At 39.7% G+C, this 22,444-nt stretch overlaps 1 protein-coding gene across 3 annotated transcripts in view; it reads right to left on the bottom strand.

The window, feature by feature from the left end:
- Nucleotides 1-22,444, bottom strand: part of LOC126090309 (uncharacterized) — a 107,262-nt gene that overhangs the window by 49,031 nt on the left and 35,787 nt on the right. For all 3 annotated transcript variants that reach the window (XM_049906977.1, XM_049906978.1, XM_049906979.1), the window contains one exon: nt 5,978-6,106. In XM_049906977.1, coding sequence (XP_049762934.1) covers nt 5,978-6,106 — 129 coding nt within the window. The remainder of the gene's footprint in view (nt 1-5,977; nt 6,107-22,444) is intronic.

Genomic DNA, 22,444 nt, shown 5'->3' with positions numbered 1-22,444 from the left:
ATGGGAAAGAATTGTGTAAACAAACACTGTAGGTGATCACCAATAAAATGTTGGTTCCACTATGTTCGTTGTTGTCGGTTATTACCCACTGTGTTATACCTCTTATTTTGCAGGTACTTGTGAAGAGACAGTTGCAATTCTTGAAATCCATCGCTCATGGCCTCGGGCCTGCTGAGGAGCACCGCAGTCCTGGGTCCACGCATAAACCATGAAAATCCACTGCATTACGCCACACACAAACAGACCCTGTCTGCGGACAGAATGGTGAGACCAGATCCAATGGGCAGAGCCTGCACATTAGTGGGAACCAAATGGCTTCAGATCGGTAGGCCAGATCCGTTACAGATGCCAGCAGAAACGGCCTGCAGTTTTGGCCTGTCGGGAAATCCACTTGTGTGGCCAGCTATTCACAAGCCACAGACAACGTGTTGATGAAATGAACATTGGTGATCAACCCATGCAACAGATAACTTGCTCAAATACTCTGAGAATCAATAATAATGGTGATAGGTATCAAAACACTGTAAAGATGATTGCTGAGATGCAGACAGGCATGTAGAAAAGAGAGTTACACTCTCACAACTAAATTTTCAGCCATGGCTTTTGTTAGAAAATGAGAGCACATGCACATTTACACAATCACTTAGACACAACTCGTGCACAGATGACCACCATCTCTGGCCACTGTGTCTACAGTCTCTAAGAATCAGATCCAAACAAACCACTCCTCATGTGTTGGCAACTGCTAGGCTAGTGGAAAGAAGTGACTGCAAGCTCAGGGGAGTTGTAGGAAGGAGAGAAGCAGTAGTAATGAGGGAGTAGGGAAGTGGTGCATGTTCTCAGCTGCACTCAGCTAGCAACGATGCACGACACCTCAGTAAACAAACCATTTCATCTATCGAGACAAAAATGAGATTATTCCAGTGGGTTTTTCTTTTCTTTTTTTTTTTTTTTTTTCAAATTTCCCTGATTTCCGGAACCTGTGGCAACCCTGGTTTATGACTTTGAAAATGGCCACTTGGTTAAATGAAAGGCAAATGACATAAAACAATCCTGTTGCAACACTGAAGAGGGCATTACTACTCATATATTTTGAGGACATAATTGTTCTGACAAAAGTGGGCTCTTATACCTGACACCTAGAGTAGTCAATAAACTGCATGTATCTTCTTTTGGGTCTGAATACGCAACCCATTTATCACCTCTTCACACAGTCATTTCCTTTTTAAAAGTCATGATTTCCATAAATTGTGTCCATGGGTATGATTCAAGCTTCCCGCAAGTCTTTCAGTTTCATCCACAGTGGTTTTCCATTTTCTGTACAGCACTGTGTCAATCGTATAAGCCGTACAGTATCTGCTATTTCCCTGCCATTCAGTTATTAATTTTTTACTCACATTCATACTCAAAATCTGCATCTAGCATTTTTGTTAATGACATATTCAATCTTATTACAGCCAAAAGCAATGGCAGAACAAGCTCAAACAGCGGCGAGTTCCTCGTGTCACTGATGTTTGCTAATGAACAAACAATATTCAGTGTTCAACGCTGTTTAACTGTGCACGCGTGCACGCACACACACACACACACACACACACACACACACACACACACACAAACTACTTCTGTAAGAATAGCCAAACAGGAACACAAATTACACAACAGCAATGTTCTGTTGCAAAACAAAATACTCAATTCAGCGACAAGGACCTTTGTGGTTACTGCACCACCAAGGTACTCATTACATATTCAGTTCTTACCTTACCTTATATTCTGACAACTTCCTTTACTATCCAGTCTCTCTCTATTTTTTCCTGTAGCCCTCCTCTACATGTGTACTGCACCTTTTCATATTCTATTACTCTGTGCCCTAAACTTTTTACAAAAGATTTCTTCCGTTTAGCCTTAACAAAAATTATTTACATTTCTGTCTTGCCCTCATTAATGGCATCTTACTCCTTTTTAAATTTTCATTTTCCAGTCTTTCACCCTCTTTTTCTCTATTAGTCAGTTTGCTTTTTAACCTTGGATTACTACCAAACATTTTTTATACAGCCACTCTAACTTTCTCAAAAACATTCAGTCTGAGCATAGTATTCAGAGTGATTTAATCCTAATACAACTTTCTACTTTTTGCCCTGTCATTTTTCTCATTGACTCCTGAAAAACAAACTTGCTGTCGATAGCCCAGAACTGTGTAGCTTTAATGATATTGTTGACAGTCTTAATGTAATGCATAAGTTAAAAATATTTCACCAGTGAATCTATATTGGAACTGGCAATCTCTGTGTAAACTAGATGTTGAGCTGCAACTTCTTACTCTGCTGGCCTAAGAACATCATACTTTGTCCCTTGCCTAACTGAGAACATGGGGACTATGAAGTCTAGTTAGAGTGCAAAAGAAAATACTCTGCTAGTCAGTGTCAACATTACTGTTATAATTAATGTTTTAATAGTCCTGGAGAACAACAATGTTAACTGTTTTAAAACTAGTACAAAACAGCAATCGTTCTACTGCATGACACAAAAACTATAGCGTGATCCAACATTGACAGGCTGATCACTAAACTACTACTGCTTTCTTTCACTTGCGTTTCAGTTATAGATCCCATTGTCTAAAACATTATCATGGGAAGCAGAAGAAATTGATAAATTTGGTACTATATTAATCAAACCTTAAAAGTATCATTATGTGTAATTCATAAAATTAAATGGTGTAAGCACTGCAGAAGCCACTTTAGCTAAATTGACTTCATTCGCTTAGAGATGGCAATACTGGAAATAAAACTGACAAATGAATTAAGAAAGTACTCATTAAGTATTATAAACCGATATTAAAATACGCTAGGGCACCTATGTCTCAATCTGAACTGAATATATTGCTACATACTTTGTATTTGAAGTGATGAATTGCCTATCACTACTCATGTCAGACATTTACTGCAAAAGCTGCAGTTTACCACTCTCATCAGCACATTAAATATTTTGTTCTCAGGAATATTGTGTACACTTCTGGACCTGTTTTGACAACAGAGATACACTTAAAAGCTGAGAGATAATGAAGTTCCAGTCTTGTAAACACTTGTCAATTTCCTGCAGGATATACACAGTAAAGGTACAAAGCACATGAAATGTTTCTGTAACACTAAATTTTCTGTTATCATTTGCCAGAATATAACTAAAAATTCATAGGTTATGTGAAAAAGTGAATTAGTCTGGTTGTAAGGGTATTTCTAACGAAGTATTGCACCCTTTGGATGATCTGATAGTACCCTACCAAAGACATGCTCACAGACAATGAAAAACAGTTCATAAACAGAAATAAGTGAATGCGTGTATCATGCAGTATCATCGATCTTTTGTAACTGAATGTTTATTTTGCTTTTAACCAAATGTTTCACCCATTCATATTAGGCATCATCAGTCTCTTTTTGTTTCTCATTCTTTTCATAGGTCCATTTCTTCTTGTGTAGGCAATAAATGAACACAGTATGGATTTCCAGTCAACTGGCATACTAACTGTGCATTTCAATGCACATAACTTTTCTTTCTGCACACTACAACACATGAAAACAAAGTGTGTAGAAAAAAAGGTTATGTACAGCAAAATGCAAACTAGCTACATACAGTCGACAGGAAACCTGTACTGTGTTATCTACCAACCACACAAGAGCCAATGGACACACAAATAGAATGGGAAACATAAAAAAATCACAGAAGATGTCCAATATATTTAGGTTGGTTGATTCGGGGGTGGGGACCAAAAAATATGATTAGGCGAAACATCTTTGGTTAAAAACAAAATATACATTTGTTTGCAAAAGATAAGTATCATATATCCTTATCTACATGATAAACACAATAGAAATAGCAACTGAGGCAGAATGGCTGCAAATATTAACAATATATAAATTATCTTAATCACCTACTGATTAATCAAACCTTTTTGGCCAACTTCAGCGCGATGAACAATACAGATGACATGGCTCTTTCTTTGTGCTCAGAGACCAGAGATCTACATTCAAGTAGTTTCAAGATCACTGAATAGAACAGAATGTAACAAATGTGTAAATTTATTCTTTATTTCAAATTCTAAGAAACAAACAAACAAGTGAACATTACCAAATGGATGAAGATACATGGAATGTCCACTTTTAAAATATTGTCCACTTGCTTGTTATACAATTCCATTTCCCACATTTTTTGTAGAATGGAGTATAATTGCTGTTTTTGAGAATGCCTTGATTCATACTCTGTAAATCCTATTTCTTTTATTTAACCAGATGACAATCACAGATTATACTTACAGAACTACTGTTTTCCACAACTGAAACCGGTAATTCTATGAATAAAATGTGTGATTACAAGCTAGCAAAAAAAAAAAAAAAAAAAAAAAAAAATCGTTTCCTGGAAAAACTATGCTGAATGTTACAACTCATAATACAGGGTGTACCAAAAATAAAAAAAATAAAAAATCCTATTTGGCACATCTATATTTCTGAAACTAATAAGCATATACAACGAATTTTGTTTTCTGATGAACAGGGAACTCAAAGTTTTTATTCATACCTTTTCGTAGGTGTTCAATATGTCCCCCCTTGAGATGCACAGCGTATGTCAATTCGGTATTCGGATTGTTCCCACACTGCAGCAAGCATGTCTTGAGTTACAGCTTCCATAGCTGTTGCTATGCAATGTCTCAGTTCATTCACTGTTCTTGGTAACAGAGGCACATAAACAGTCTTTTATAAACCCCCATGAGAAATAACCATATAAAGTTTGGTCTGGTGACCTTGGAGAGGCCAGTAATGTACGGCTGAATTACTTGGTCCAGTGCGACAGATCCATTGTTCAGTAAGCCCGTTTTAAAAATTTCAGCACTTCCAGATGCCAGTGTCGCTGCCCCATTCTATTGGTGAATGAAGTCATTCGAATCAGTCTCCAACTGTGGGAAACGAAAGTTCTCAAGCATATTGAGAGATGTGCTTCCTGTGACGGTGTTCTCAGCAAAGAAAAATGTATCCTACACCTTTTCCTGTGAAACTGCACAAAACACATTAAATTCTCATGAGTCCCTCTCATGGTGTACAATGTCATGTGGCTGTTCCTTACCCATATTCTCACATCATGACAGTTTGCCTTTCCATTTAAATAGAATGTTGCCTCATTACTAAACACTAAGCATGGAAGAAAACTGTCGTCCTCCATCTTGCCAAGAACAAAATTACAGAATTACAGACATTGTCATTTGTCACCTTCACGAAAAGCTTGCACTAGCCGAATTTTTTATTGTTCATGTGTGAATGTCAATGCAACACATGTCACACGGTCATCGGGCACATGCTGAGCTGTCGAATGCACAGTGAACAGATTTCTGCGGACTCCTTGTGAACTATGGTGGATGCGTTAAACGTCTACATCAGACACTCAGGACTGGCCCAACAATATACCTTTACACAAACAACCTGTTTCTCGGAATTGTTCATGCCATTTTCCACTGCTCTGTGCTGTAGGAGGTCCCACACCATTCCTGATACGAAAGACACTCTGAACAGTTATTACTGACCTGCACCGTGCAAAACGTACAACACAAAACACTTTCGGTTGTCCTGACATCATTTTTACTAAACTGAAGTGGGCACACACTGCTGCTAATTGGTGGGAAGAATGTAAGACTTAAAAGTTTGCTCTTTCCAACAGTTCATGCACATATCTCACATAACATAACAGTTATGATTTTTTTTAAATCGGATGATTCTTTTTAATGCATCCCATACTACAGCAAGTTAAAGACCCTAACCTGAAAACTATAAATATATTTGTTTCACTATCAATAAATGAGACAATCAGTTTGCATGCATACCACACCGTACATCTGAAAGTATTAATACTGTGTATAAGTTTTTCAAAAGAGAGAACATACACAAAATAATCAGGTCTCAAAACAGAAACACGCATGTAATGAAATGGAATATACCTGAATCATCAGAAACAGTGGCATAATGAGAGTCCACCAGTTCCTGTGTCCTACTGCGTTGATTTGCCGCCTTTGTCTGAGCTTTGATTTTCGCTAGAGGTTCACGCACACTTATGCTTGTGTAGCCTTCTGAAAAAAATATTTCACAATCAATGATTAGTCTTCATAATGAAAACCAGAAACCTCTTAACAATTATCTAATTCCATTTTGGAATTTAAAAAAAAAATTAACATCTACAATATATGCCTCACACATACACATATGAAAACAAATTCAACACCACTTAAAAATACGAAACAAATCAACAACTATTTAATAATAAAGTTATCAACTAAAATCCCGCCAAGATCTCAGTGATGTAACTGGCTATCTGTTCATTGCATTAATGGTGGAAATGTCTCATTAAACAAGCGGAATCAGCACTATTAGTAGACTGCATGAATACACAATTTGGAATTAGTCATTTTATTTCCTAATTACTTCACAAATCCAATGTACTAGTCTTATCTACAACATTAAAATGCACTGCAATTCTATTACAATCACATTCAGCTATCATGGGAGCACTTAATAGGTATCACAAATAATTCTAAATAACTATTCTTGATACAACTAAGGCAAAATAATTACAAGAAATAGCCACCATCTAGCAGATGCCAAAGAAACTGTTCCAAGTAACTAAAGAAAATTTAAGATTAAATCACACACACACACACACACACAAAAACCACTGTCCCTGGCCACGAGGCCTCTCCAACTCCAACACATAAATGAACTACTAAAATGAGTCTTCAAAGTTAGTTGTAATGTTCACTTTACCATAGGAAGGTTACGATGCAGGCTGTATTTGTTCCATCATCTGCTAGAATCAATAGCAATGACTCATTCTAGTGTAATCTACATTATAGATCACATGAGTCTGAACATGTATCAAGAGCATGATGGACTGTCAGGGTCACTCTGTTGAGGTAAGCACAAACAATATAGATACAAAATAAGAGCACAGCTTCTCTTTGAAAGGGGCAAAATGACATTCTCCACTCTGAAGTTTGTCAAGTTGGATGTTCGCCAACCACTCTCCTTCCCACTTCTGTAAGATGCACCCTTAAGTCAGCAACTCCTCTGTGGAGTCTTCATTAGATAATGTATGAGCATGATCATTTCCCGGAAGTCCCATGGCTTGTTGGCAGATACAGAAATACCACAGCAATACCTTAATTGTGAAGTGGTACACTACTGGCCATTAAAATTGCTACACCAAGAAGAAATGCAGATGATAAACAGGTATTCATTGGACAAATATAGTATACTAGAACTGACGTGTGATTACATTTTCACGCAGTGGGTGCATAGATCCTTAGAAATCAGTACCCAGAAAAACCACCTCTGGCCATAATAATGGCCTTGATACGCCTGGGCATTGAATCAAACAGAGCTTGGATGGTGTGTACAGATACAGCTAGCTGCCCATGCAGCTTCAACAAGATACCACAGTTCATCAAGAGTAGTGACTGGCATACTGTGACGAGCCAGCTGCACAGGAGGCCAAAGAATGAGTCAGAGAGTAGTTTTCAATTGTCTTTCAAGTACTGAGGGAGTCTTATAGAATTTCTGGTTGTTTGAGGCTCTACATGTATGAGAGCTCTCCATATTGCTACCTTTCAAACTTCACAGGTGGGGCTAGCACTCCTGGAAGAAAGGAACTGCGGACTCACGGTTTCGCCACAGCCTGGGAGACGCTTCCAGAATGAATGTTTCACTCTGCAATGGAGTGTGTGCTAATATGAAGCTCAGGTGATAGAGCACGTGCCCATAAAATGCAAAGGTCCCAGGTTCAAGTCACAGTCTGGCAGACAGTTTTAATCTGCCATGAAGTTTCATACCAGTGCACATTCTGCTGCAGAGTGAAAACTTCAGGCTGTGGCTACGCCCTGTCTCCATTTCTCTTTATTCCAGGAGCATTAGTCTTGCAATTTATGAAGGAGAAATTCTGTGAAGTTTGGAAGGTAGGAGATGAGGTACTGATAGAAGTAAAGCTGTGAGGGCACTTGTGTAGCTCATTCAGTGGAACACTTGCCTGTGAAAAAAGGCAAAGGTCTCAGGTTCAAGTCCCGGTCCAACACACAGTTTCGTCCCTGTCTGGCACATAGTTTTAATCGGGCAGGAAGTTTCATTACCATGATACTTTGTCTACTTACAGTCACTAAGTAGTGAAGCATTTGGCTGTGTATAGTACCTGGATTTGGGGAAGCACTTTTGCATTGTGCTGGTGCATAGCTGAATTCCCAGTCTGTAAAATGGGCCACCACAGTTCATGCACTTGGGAGAGTGCTTCTTGGGTATTGGGCATCTTGCACTCAAGTGTTGAACAGTTTTACCATTAGGAATAGATGTCAAGAACTGGTGATGGAAAGCTGCAACTGCTGAGGTCATTAAGCCACCCAGTCAGTGATACTTCAGATTTGCCCATGTAAAACAGGTTGTGATCGTCACATGCAAACATGGAAATGCACTAGTAAGAGGTGAAGTGGCCTACAGAATGGACACTGTTGAAGGTGAAGGGATATGCAGATGAGAGACAGCCTATTCATCCATGGAACCAAATATTATGCGATTTAGAAGAGCCTGCAAGGAAGCAAAGATGAGAGACGTTCGTATTCTCTCCAAAAGCATTTCAGGTAAACTTTGGTAGATACAAAAAATCTTGCTTTCTACAAGAATATAACCGATTGTAAAACAGCTGTGAACAATGCAAAGGGCTCACACTTTGAAATTCATCCAGAGGATTAGAAGCCAATGTAATTTAGACGGGCTAGGGCAGGGCTTGTAAACTTGTGACTTTTAACTATTTTTATTTAATGTCACACACTCTTTGTAACAATCAAATGTAGTCATTAAACTGTTTTCTTTTCTCCTTTTTACCAGTACTACATTGTGTCTTTACTGTTATGATTACATTTGCACATCCATCTCTACAAAAGCTAAACTCAGTGAATCCAAATTATTTTTGGACAAATTATTATTGAACAAAGTAAGAGCATATGGACTATCAGACCAATTGTGTGATTGGATTGAGGAGTTCCTAGATAACAGGACGCAGCATGTTATTCTCAATGGAGAGAAGTCTTCCGAAGTAAGAGTAATTTCAGGTGTGCCGCAGGGGAGTGTCATAGGACCGTTGCTATTCACAATATACATAAATGACCTGGTGGATGACATCGGAAGTTCACTGAGGCTTTTTGCAGATGATGCTGTGGTGTATCGAGAGGTTGTAACAATGGAAAATTGTACTGAAATGCAGGAGGATCTGCAGCGAATTGACGCATGGTGCAGGGAATGGCAACTGAATCTCAATGTAGACAAGTGTAATGTGCTGCGAATACACAGAAAGATAGATCCTTTATCATTTAGCTACAAAATAGCAGGTCAGCAACTGGAAGCAGTTAATACCATAAATTATCTCGGAGTACGCATTAGGAGTGATTTAAAATGGAATGATCATATAATGTTGATTGTCGGTAAAGCAGATGCCAGACTGAGATTCATTGGAAGAATCCTAAGGAAATGCAATCCGAAAACAAAGGAAGTAGGTTACAGTACGCTTGTTCGCCCACTGCTTGAATACTGCTCAGCAGTGTGGGATCCGTACCAGATAGGGTTGATACAAGACATAGAGAAGATCCAACGGAGAGCAGCGCGCTTCGTTACAGGATCATTTAGTAATCGCGAAAGCGTTACGGAGATGATAGATAAACTCCAGTGGAAGACTCTGCAGGAGAGACGCTCAGTAGCTCGGTACGGGCTTTTGTCAAAGTTTCGAGAACATACCTTCACCGAAGAGTCAAGCAGTATATTGCTCCCTCCTACGTATATCTCGCGAAGAGACCATGAGGATAAAATCAGAGAGATTAGAGCCCACACAGAGGCATACCGACAATCCTTCTTTCCACGAACAATACGAGACTGGAATAGAAGGGAGAACCGATAGAGGTACTGAAGGTACCCTCCGCCACACACCGTCAGGTGGCTTGCGGAGTATGGATGTAGATGTAGATGTAGATGTAGAAGTACAGTCTTTTGGTTAACATAATTTTGAATGACTGCTGTACAAAGGAAGTAAGAAGTTGTTTGCGTTTATATAAAGTGTGCTGGTGCAGTCACTCCAGTTTGCTTCTGGATGCCCATTCTGTTCAATGAACACAAAACAGAATTAATGTGTTAAGTGGGCAACACAGCCTTATCTGTTGCTTGCAAAAGCATGTTTTACTATGCAGGCATACATTGTCAACTGTCAGTTTGCTTTGCCCTTTGAAAATCCCGCTCTTTCCTTACCATAGTACCAGAGGTCCATGTAGCTGTGATTGCGTTGTGTGAGTTACTACAATGAACTGACCTGAGAATATACTTTTAATATAACTGACCTGAGAATATACTTTTAATATAATAAACACATAAGATTGTTAGTTCACTAGCCAATCTGATACATGTTTTCCTAAATTACTTCACACAAATTCCAAGAAGGTTCCTAAAAATAGGGGCTGGTCATCACCTATCTCATTACCTGTTAATTATGAGTCATTTGAAAGCAACAGCTTCCACAACAGCTTCTTCTTCTTATCATCATCATCATCATCATCATCATCATCATCATCATCATCATTATTATTTAAAAAAACCACAAGTCGAAACAACAATAAAAACTATCAACACAATCATACACAACAAAATAAATGAAAACACAACTATGGAAGAGTTACAAATACTGGTTTATATAGGAGCACTCACTACACTAAATATACACACTAGGCAGAGATCAGAACCAACCAACACACATAATAAACCCACAAAACCAGCATGGCAACACAGGCTACAGATCAGACTAGAAAACCTGAGAAAAGACATCGGACAGCTAACACAATTTATAAGAAATGAAATATCAGAAAAAAACGAAAAAGGTTTGGTAAAATATCACAACAAGAATCGATAGAGCAATTAGATCAAAATAAGCAGAAATTACAAGCACTGGCCAAACGACTTAGAAGATACAAAAAAGTGAAAATAGAAGGAAACAAAACCAAACATTCAACACAAACCAAAAGAAATTTTACCAGACAATAGATAACACACACATTAAAATAGACAATCCACCAAACATAACAGACATGGAACACTTCTGGAGCAACATACGGTCAAACCCGGTACAACATAACAGGCATGCACGGTGGATACAAGCAGAAACAGACACATACAAGATGATACCACGAACGCCTGAAGTGATAATTTTGCAACATGAAGTCACCCAAGCAATTAATTCTACTCACAATTGGAAAGCCCCTGGAAAAGATAAAATAGCAAATTTCTGGATAAAGAAGTTCACCTCAACACATTCACATCTAACTAAATTATTCAACAGTTACATTGCAGACTCATACACATTCCCTGATACACTTACACATGGAATAACTTATCTGAAACCTAAAGATCAAGCAGACACAGCAAACCCAGCTAAATATCGCCCCATAACATGCCTACCAACAATATACAAAATATTAACTTCAGTCATTACACAGAAATTAATGACACGTACAACACAGAACAAAATTATAAATGAAGAACAAAAAGGCTGTTGCAAAGGAGCACGAGGATGTAAAGAGCAACTGATAATAGATGCAGAGGTGACATATCAAGCTAAAACTAAACAAAGGTCGCTACACTACGAGTACATTGATTACCAAAAAGATTTTGATTGTGTACCCCACTCATGGTTACTACAAATATTGGAAATATACAAAGTAGATCCTAAATTGATACAGTTCCTAAACATAGTAATGAAAAATTGAAAAACCACACTTAATATCCAAACAAATTCAAGTAATATCACATCACAGCCAATACAGATTTAGCGTGGAATATACCAAGGAGACTCATTAAGTCCTTTCTGGTTCTGCCTTGCTCTGAACCCACTATGCAACATGCTAAATAATACAAATTATGGATACAATATTACTGGAACATACCCACACAAAATCACACATTTGCTATATATGGATGATCTAAAACTACTGGCAGTAACAAATCAACAACTCAACCAACTACTAAAAATAACAGCAGTATTCAGCAATGATATAAATATGGCTTTTGGAACAGACAAATGTAAGAAAAATAGCATAGTCAAGGGAAAACACACTAAACAAGAAGATTACATACTCGATAACCACAGCGACTGCATAGAAGAGATGGAAAAAACAGATGCCTATAAATATCTAGGATACAGACAAAAAATAGGAATAGATAACACAAATATTAAAGAAGAACTAAAAGAAAAATATACACAAAGACTAACAAAAATACTGAAAACAGAATTGACAGCAAGAAACAAGACAAAAGCTATAAATACTTATGCTATACCAATATTGACCTACTCATATGGAGTAGTGAAATGGAGTAACACAGACCTAGAAGCACTCAATACACTTAAACGATCACAATGCCACAAATATAGAATACATCACATACATTCAGCAACAGAAAGATTCACATTAAGCAGAAAGGAAGGAGGAAGGGGATTTATTGATATAAAAAACCCACATTATGGACAGGTAGACAATTTAAGAAAATTCTATAACAAGCAGAAACTAGCAAAATACACAAAGCAATCACTCATATAAATACATCGGCTACACCATTGCAATTTCATAACCACTTCTACAACCCTTTAGATCACATAACATCAACAGATACGAAGAAAGTAATTTGGAAAAAGAAAACACTACATGGCAAGCACCCGTATCATCTAACACAGCCACACATCGATTAAGACGCATCGAACACATGGCTAAGAAAAGGCAATACATACAGTGAGACGGAAGGATTCATGATTGCAATACAGGATCAAACAATAAACACCAGATATTACAGCAAGCATATTATTAAAGATCCCAATACCACAACAGATAAATGCAGACTTTGCAAACAACAAATAGAAACAGTAGATCACATCACAAGCGGATGTACAATACTAGCAAATACAGAATACACCAGGAGACATGACAATGTAGCAAAAATAATACATCAACAACTTGCCTTACAACATAAACTTATAAAACAACACGTTCTCACATACAAGTATACACCACAAAATGTACTGGACAATTATGAATACACATTATACTGGAACAGAACCATTATAACAGATAAAACAACACCAAATAACAAACCTGACATCATACTCACCAAAAAAAAGAAGAAATTAACACAACTAATCAAAATATCCATACCCAATACAACAAATATACAAAAGAAAACAGGAGAAAAAATTGAAAAATACATCCAACTGGCTGAGGAAGTCAAGGACATGTGGCATCAGGATAAAGTTGACATTATACCAACTATACTATCAACTACAGGAGTCATACCACACAATATCCACCAGTACATCAATGCAATACAGCTACATCCAAACTTATATATACAACTACAGAAATCCGTAATTATTGATACATGTTCAATCACCCGAAAGTTCCTAAATGCAATATAACACATACTGTACAGTTAAAAGGAAGTCACGCTTTATCAAGGTCCGCGTCACTTTCCATTTTTGACTAGACATAATGTCTGAGAAAAGACATTATTATGATTATTATTATTATTAATATTTCTTTCTTTTCTCAGACGTTATGTCTGGTCAAAAATGGAAAGTGACGCGGACCTTGATCAAGCGTGTCTTCCTTTTAACTGTACGGCATATGTTATATTGCATATAGGAACTTTCGGGTAATTGAACATGTATCAATAATTACAGATTTCTGTAGTTGTATATATAAGTTTGGATGTAGCTGTATTGCATTGATGTACTACTGGTGGATATTGTGTGGTATGAGTCCTGTAGTTGATAGTATAATTGGTATAATGTCAACTTTATCCTGAAGCCACATGTCCTTGACTTCCTCAGCCAGTTGGATGCATTTTTCAATTTTTTTCTCCTGTTTTCTTTTGTATATTTGTTGTACTGGATATGGATATTTCGATTAGTTGTGTTAATTTCTTCTTTTTATTGGTGAGTATGATGTCAGGTTTGTTAAGTGGTGGTGTTTTATCTGTTATAATGGTTCTGTTCTAGTATAAATTGTATTCATCATTCTCCAGTACATTTTGTGGTGCATACTTGTATGTGAGAACGTGTTGTTTTATTAGTTTATGTTGTATGGCAAGTTGTTGATGTATTATTTTTGCTACATTGTCATGTCTTCTGGGGTATTCTGTATTTGCTAGTATTGTACATCCGCTTGTGTGTGATCTACTGTTTCTATTTGTTGTTTGCAAAGTCTGCATTTATCTGCTGTGGTATTGGAATCTTTAATAATATGCTTGCTGTAATATCTGGTGTTTATTGTTTGATCCTGTATTGCGATCATGAATCCTTCCGTCTCACTGTATATATTGCCGTTTCTTAGCCATGTGTTGGATGCGTCTTGATCTATGTGTGGCTGTGTTAGATGATACGGGTGCTTGCCGTGTAGTGTTTTCTTTTTCCAATTTACTTTCTTTGTATCTGTTGATGTTATGTGATCTAAAGGGTTGTAGAAGTGGTTATGAAATTGCAATGGTGTAGCCGATGTATTTATATGAGTGATTGCTTTGTGTATTTTGCTAGTTTCTGCTCGTTCTGGAATTTTCTTAAATTGTCTATCTGTCCATAATGTAGGTTTTTTATGTCGATAAATCCTCTTCCTCCTTCCTTTCTGCTTAATGTGAATCTTTCTGTTGCTTAATGTATGTGATGTATTCTATATTTGTGTTACTCCATTTCACTACTCCAAATGAATAGGTCAATATTGGTATAGCAGAAGTATTTATAGCTTTTGTCTTGTTTCTTGCTGTCAATTCTGTTTTCAGTATTTTTGTTAGCCTTTGTCTATATTTTTCTTTTAGTTCTTCTTTAATATTTGTATTATCTATTCCTATTTTTGTATGTATCCTAGATATTTATAGACATCTGTTTTTTCCATCGCTTCTATGCAGTCGCTGTGGTTATCCAATATGTAATCTTCTTGTTTAGTGTGTTTTCCCTTGATCATGCTATTTTTCTTACATTTGTCTGTTCCAAAAGCCATATTTATATCATTGCTGAATACTCCTGTTATCTTTAGTAATTGGTTGAGTTGTTGATTTGTTGCTGCCAGTAGTTTTAGATCGTCCATATATAGCAAATGTGTGATTTTGTGTTGGTATGTTCCAGTAATATTATATCCATAATTTGTATTATGTAGCATGTTGCATAGTGGGTTCAGAGCAAGGCAGAACCAGAAAGAACTTAATGAGTCTCCTTGGTATATTCCACGCTAAATCTGTATTGGCTGTGATGTGATATTACTTGAATTTGTTTGGATATTAAGTGTGGTTTTCCAATTTTTCATTACTATGTTTAGGAACTGTATCAATTTAGGATCTACTTTGTATATTTCCAATATCTGTAGTAACCATGAGTGGGGTACACTATCAAAAGCTTTTTGGTAATCAATGTATGCGCAGCGTAGTGACCTTTGTTTAGTTTTAGCTTGATATGTCACCTCTGCATCTATTATCAGTTGCTCTTTACATCCTCGTGCTCCTTTGCAACAGCCTTTTTGTTCTTCATTTATAATTTTGTTCTGTGTTGTACGTGTCATTAATTTCTGTGTAATGACTGAAGTTAATATTTTGTATATTGTTGGTAGGCATGTTATGGGGCGATATTTAGCTGGGTTTGCTGTGTCTGCTTGATCTTTAGGTTTCAGATAAGTTATTCCATGTGTAAGTGTATCAGGGAATGTGTATGGGTCTGCAATGTAACTGTTGAATAATTTAGTTAGATGTGAATGTGTTGAGGTGAACTTCTTTATCCAGAAATTTGCTATTTTATCTTTTCCAGGGGCTTTCCAATTGTGAGTAGAATTAATTGCTTGGGTGACTTCATGTTGCAAAATTATCACTTCAGGCGTTCGTGGTATCATCTTGTATGTGTCTGTTTCTGCTTGTATCCACCGTGCATGCCTGTTATGTTGTACCGGGTTTGACCGTATGTTGCTCCAGAAGTGTTCCATGTCTGTTATGTTTGGTGGATTGTCTATTTTAATGTGTGTGTTATCTAATGTCTGGTAAAATTTCTTTTGGTTTGTGTTGAATGTTTGGTTTTGTTTCCTTCTATTTTCACTTTTTTGTACCTTCTAAGTCGTTTGGCCGATGCTTGTAATTTCTGCTTCTTTTCATCTAATTGCTCTATCACTTCTTGTTGTGAGATTTTACCTAACCTTTTTCGTTTTTTTTCTGATATTTCATTTCTTATAAATTGTGTTAGCTGTCCGATGTCTTTTCTCAGTTTTTCTATTCTGATCTGTAGCCTGTGTTGCCATGCTGGTTTTGTGGGTTTCTTCTGTGGTTCTGATCTCTGCCTAGTGTGTATATTTAGTGTAGTGAGTGCTCCTATATAAACAAGTAGTTTTAACTCTTCCATAGTTGTGTTTTCATTTATTTTGTTGTGTATGATTGTGTTGATAGTTTTTATTGTTGTTTCGACTTGTGGGTCATTTGGCGGTCTATGCAAGAATGGTCTAATGTCTGTATTTGTGTCTTTGTATTCTATATATGTATGTCAGCTGAAAATTTTCTTCTATATCTAACATGTGTGTCACTTCGTGTTCTATTTGTGCTTGTTCTGGTGGCTGTCTTTAGATTTCGTTTTCCTCTGATTGTTTAATTGATGTATGTAGTTCTTTGTTTGTTTGCTCTGGGATGTTTGAGTCCATTACTGTATTTCTTCTTCTTCTTCTTCTTCTTCTTCTTCTTCTTCTTCTTCTGATTGCACATTACTTTGTTCCAGTATTTGTTGTACTTGTTGTTTGATGTTTTCTAATTCTGACTGGGGTATCCTGTTATTTTTGATTATTACATGGATCTGATCAGCTAGTCGTCGTTCTGTTAAAAAATTTAATTCTGGGTATCTGGTAATAAATGTTGTGTATACTTGTGATCTGTATCCAGTTGTGTTGGTTCTTAAGTTTGTTGCTTGGTAGTAACAGAACATAGGTGTTGGTTAACTTCATCTGACCATCTCATCCTCTGTCTTTGTTTTCATTCCTGCAAAACACCTCTATTTGGATTTAAATCATTTTCCATGTGGTTAGCAGTGTCATTACCATTGTGGATGGGCATAGGGTTCAAGCGTAGTCCCCGACCATGACAGCGCTTGTCCGAGGCTTCATTAGTTCTGTCCTGAACCAACTAATCACACTAAAAGTGGGGTTAGCCCTATTAGTGGTTTGTTCTTTTCGTCGCCTTTTACGACTGGCAGAACATACCTGAGGCCTATTCTTTTCCCGGGCCTCCACGGGGTTTATTATTATTATTATTACAACAACAAAAACTACTACTATTACTATTATTATTAGTTCTAATTCTTACATAGTTAACAGAGGCATTGTTGGACAGAAGTAATCACAAACAATGATGGATGACATGACACGCAGTACATACATAATAGAGGTGGAGAAGTGTATTTATACCCAAAAATGGTAGGCAATGGGATATAGGCTAACAGATATAAATAACGTTCATGTCTGACACAGGTCAGTCTTCCAACATAGAAGTTGATATCAGACTCTCAGTAAGGAGTATCCCCCTCCTCAGGCACTAAAGCACATTTTACACATATTATTTATGCTGGCTACTAAACTGTCCAGAGTCCATGGGGAATATTGTCCCACTCTTCTCTCCAGACAGTTTTCAATATTTGCAGAGTTTTTGGAGGGGGGGTTTTCATTGAGAAATATATCTGCCAAGAACATCCCATGCTTGCTCTTCAGAGTTTAGGTCTGGGGAGAATGCCGGCCATTCCATACATTCAATAACTCCACTCTCCAGCGTGTTCTACATCCCAGCAGTCCTGTGAGGGTGGGCTCTGTCATCCATAAACAGAAAGTTGGGACCAACCACACGATAAACAGACAGACATGATCCAGAATAATCTCCCTGCAATACTGCTGTGCTGTACAAATTTATGCAGTTCTGTGTTCGGCCACTGTGCATAATGCCTGCCCAAACTGTAACGCCTAGGCCATGTTGATGATATTTATGAACATTCTGTGGTGCGTAACATGTTGCCCTCTCTCCCCACTCTACTTGGTGGCCAGAATCACTCGGCACAGTTAAGCAAGATTTGTTGGAGAACTTCACTGTGGACCACTATGGCTGACCCCCAACTAAAAGATTCCTTGTACCACTGAACTCTTTCTCCATGACGGCTTGGTTGAAGTGGGATGAATTTAACAGGCTTCCGAGCGCACAAAACAGCCCAATTTAATCACCGTGAAATGGATGTGGCAAAGACAAATTTACCAGCAGTGGTTGCAAGGTCTGCAGTGGTCTACCTAGGAGTGAGTTGTCTGTTCCTTTTTGCCACTAGGTTTACGTATTGATCCTCTTGTGGTTCGGTAATCCATCTACGATTACTGGCATGCTTTCACATAGTGTTTCCACCTTCAGCGGCCATTTTTAATCACAGGATCACACTTTTGGACACGGCCATTACTGCCGCCACAGTAATGACACTGACTGGCTTCGAGCTACCCAGCTGCTCATAAACAATTGTAAGCATTCATATGATGTCTTGCAGACATGTCATACCAAAGCAAATGTCACACTATATCAGTTAAACAACAACCTTCGACAGACACTGTACTTCATAAACTGTCGAATGCATACAGAGCATTTGTGCACAGACTTCATTGCAGTTAACACATCCCACCCTCTACATTTCCTTTTATCATCATTGGTCAGGTGTTCTGTACCAATTGGCAGCTGTTCCTTATCAAGTTTCAGTTGTTCCTTAACTATTGCCAAGCAGTGTATACATAATCTGTGTACTGTTCTTCGCAAGTCAGTTTGTGAAGCCAGATTGCCAGCGATTGCCAGATCGGTATTTGGGCATACAGCCCATCATCTGTGGAATATATTTTGTAAGTCTATATCAAACAATGTGTGTGTCTCAAGTATGAAACCTTTATGATGTAAAAATTGACATAGATCTCTGTGGCGCACAGGTTTTCTTTTTTTTTTGGTTTGTGGTTTTTAGGGCGCAAAACTTCTATGGTCATTAGCGCCCAGCCCGTGACTTAAGACAGTAAAAAACCGAAATTGAAAACCAGCAGCAATGGGAACAAAGTCAGAAAATTGGAGAAACTAAAAATAGAAGAAAGCTTAAAAATCTGCTACAGAAAGGGGGTGGTTGTCCCCAAAAAAAGCTTCAAATGACTGACGTCATTTCACTGTCACTAATAAACTGGAGAACGCGGTCGGCTGAGCGCGTGTCATCTGCTAAAATCGACGATAAATCAGGCGACAGCTGTAGACGGGAGCGTAACGGATTAAAATAGGGGCATTCAATTAAAAGGTGTCGTACCGTCCACAGCTGAGAGCAGTGGGGACAGAGTGGGGGAGGATCGCCGCTTAAAAGATGTCGATGGCTAAAACGACAGTGCCCTATCCGGAGTCTAGCTAAAATTACCTCCTCCCGACGACGCGTTCGGGAGGAAGAGGTCCAAGCGCAAGGAAGGGCTTTCACTTCCCGCAATTTATTACGGGGAAGTGCCGACCAATGCGCATGCCATAAATGAGCAACTTGGCGACATAAACCGCTCCGTATATCGGTGAAGGGAAGCGACTGAATAGCTGGCCGAGGAAGAGAGAGTGCAGCCTTGGCCGCTATATCAGCCGCCTCATTCCCACAGATACCAGCGTGTCCCGGGAGCCAGAGGAACGCCACCGAGACGCCCCCCAGGTGGAGCAAGCGCAGACAGTCCTGAATCCGGTGGACCAGAGGGTGCACAGGGTAAAGAGCTTGGAGACTGAGGGGAGAGCTGAGAGAATCGGAGCAGATAACGTACTGTATCCGCTGATGGCGGCTGATGTAGTGGACAGCCTGGAGAACAGCGTAAAGCTCCGCAGTATAAACCGAACATTGGTCGGGAAGCCGAAAGCGATTTGGGGTGTCGCCAACAATATAGGCGCTCCCTACACCTAACGATGTTTTCGAGCCGTCAGTGTAAATAAATGTGGCGTCCGTCATTTGTGCACATAGAGCAGCAAATGCCCGACGATAAATAAGTGTAGGGGTACCATCCTTGGGAAATTGACAAAGGTCACGGAGCAGGCAGATTCGGGGACGGAGCCAAGGCGGTGCTGTACCCCAAGTTGTCAAGAAGGTTTTAGGAAAGCGGAAGGAAAGAGAATGGAGCAGTTGACGGAAGCGGACTCCCGGGGGTAGTAGGGAGGAGGAGCGGCCTGCATACCCTACATCAAAGGAGGCATCGAAAAAAAGGTCGTGGGCTGGATTAGCAGGCATGGAAGACAGATGGCTAGCATAACGACTCAGGAGGACTGCTCGCCGATTGGACAGCGGAGGTTCAGCAGTCTCAGCATAAAGGCTTTCCACAGGGCTAGTGTAAAAAGCTCCAGACACTAAACGTAATCCACGGTGGTGGATAGAATCGAGACGCCGAAGAATAGACGGCCAAGCAGAGGAGTAGACTATGCTTCCATAATTCAATTTCGAGCGCACTAAGGCGCGATAGAGGCGGAGAAGGACCACTCTGTCCGCTCCCCAGGAGGTACCATTCAGGACACGGAGGGTGTTAAGCGATCGCAGACAGCGAGCCGAAAGATAGGAAACGTGGGAGGACCAGCATAGTTTTCTGTCAAACATAAGACCCAAGAATTTAGCGATGTCTGAAAACGGAAGGTTGACAGGACCTAGATGTAAGGAGGGCGGAAGAAACTCCTTACGTCGCCAAAAATTGACACAAACGGTCTTACTGGGTGAGAAATGGAAGCCAGTTTCGATGCTCCACGAGTGGAGGCGATCGAGACATCCTTGAAGACGTCGTTCAAGAAGGCTGGTCCGTTGAGCGCTGTAGTAGATCGCAAAATCGTCCACAAAGAGGGAGCCCGAGACATCAGGAGGGAGACAATCCATAATTGGATTTATGGCGATGGCAAACAGTACAACACTCAGCACGGAACCCTGGGGTACCCCGTTTTCTTGGGAGAAAGTACGGGAGAGAGTAGTGTTCACCCGCACCCTAAATGTGCGCTCTGCCATAAATTCGCGAAGAAAAAGGGGCAGCCGGCCTCGAAAGCCCCAAGAGAACAGTGTGCGGAGGATGCCTGTCCTCCAACAGGTATCGTATGCTCTCTCCAGATCAAAAAATATTGCTACCGTTTGGCGTTTCCGGAGAAAATTGTTCATGATGTAAGTGGAGAGAGCAACAAGATGGTCAACTGCAGAACGATGCTTTCGGAATCCGCATTGGGCAGGTGTTAAAAGACTGCGGGATTCCAGCCACCAAGCTAAACGGTAATTCACCATACGCTCCAAAACCTTACAGACACTACTCGTGAGAGAAATGGGACGATAGCTAGAGGGGAGATGTTTGTCCTTTCCAGGTTTCGGAACGGGAACGACAATAGCTTCCCGCCACCGTCTGGGAAAGGTACTGTCGGTCCAAATTCGATTATAAAGGCGAAGGAGGTAACGCAGACTATGGGTTGATAAATGCAGCAACATCTGGACATGGATTCCATCCGGTCCTGGGGCGGAGGAGCGAGAAGAAGAGAGGGCATGTTGGAGTTCCCGCATGGAGAAAACAGTATTGTAGCTTTCGTGATTTGGAGAGGAGAAAGCAAGATGTCGCACTTCTGCTGCACGTTTCTTCGGGAGAAACGCTGGCGGGTAATTTGAAGAGCTCGAAATCTCAGCAAAGTGCTGACCCAATGAGTTACAAATTGCGACGGGGTCCACTAAGGTATCATGCGCGACAGTGAGCCCAGAGACCGGGGAGAAACTAGGCGCGCCTGAGAACCATCGAAGCCGACTCCAAACTTCTGAGGAGGGAGTGAAGGTGTTAAATGAGCTAATAAAGAATTTCCAGCTTGCCTTCTTGCTATCGCGGATGACGCGACGGCATCGCGCACGGAGCTGCTTATAGCGGATACAGTTGGCCAAAGTAGGATGGTGACGGAAATTGCGTAGAGCACGTCGCCGCTCACGTAGTGTGTCACGGCATGCCTCGTTCCACCATGGAACTGGGGGGCGCCGGGACAATTCGGAGGTGCGTGGTATTGAACGTTCCGCAGCTGTAAGAATAACGTCGGTAATATGTGTGACCTCATCGTCGACGCTGGGAAAGCGACGGTCATCGAATGTCGCGAGAGACGAAAAAAGTGTCCAATCGGCTTGGGCAAATTTCCAGCGTCGCGAGCGCATATATGGCAGTGGAGACTGCAGTCTAAGGACACATGGAAAGTGGTCACTCGAGTGTGTATCATCAAGGGCGAACCATTCGAAGCGCCGAGCTAGCGGAACAGTACCGACCGCAAGGTCCAAATGAGATAAATTTGTCGTGGAGGCAGACAAAAATGTGGGGACCCCAGTG

Source organism: Schistocerca cancellata, chromosome 1, assembly GCF_023864275.1.
Source record: "Schistocerca cancellata isolate TAMUIC-IGC-003103 chromosome 1, iqSchCanc2.1, whole genome shotgun sequence".
In the NCBI taxonomy this organism is placed as follows: Eukaryota; Metazoa; Arthropoda; class Insecta; order Orthoptera; family Acrididae; genus Schistocerca; species Schistocerca cancellata.
Note: the sequence above shows the minus strand (reverse complement) of the source record. Positions and strands in the feature narration are given on the sequence as shown.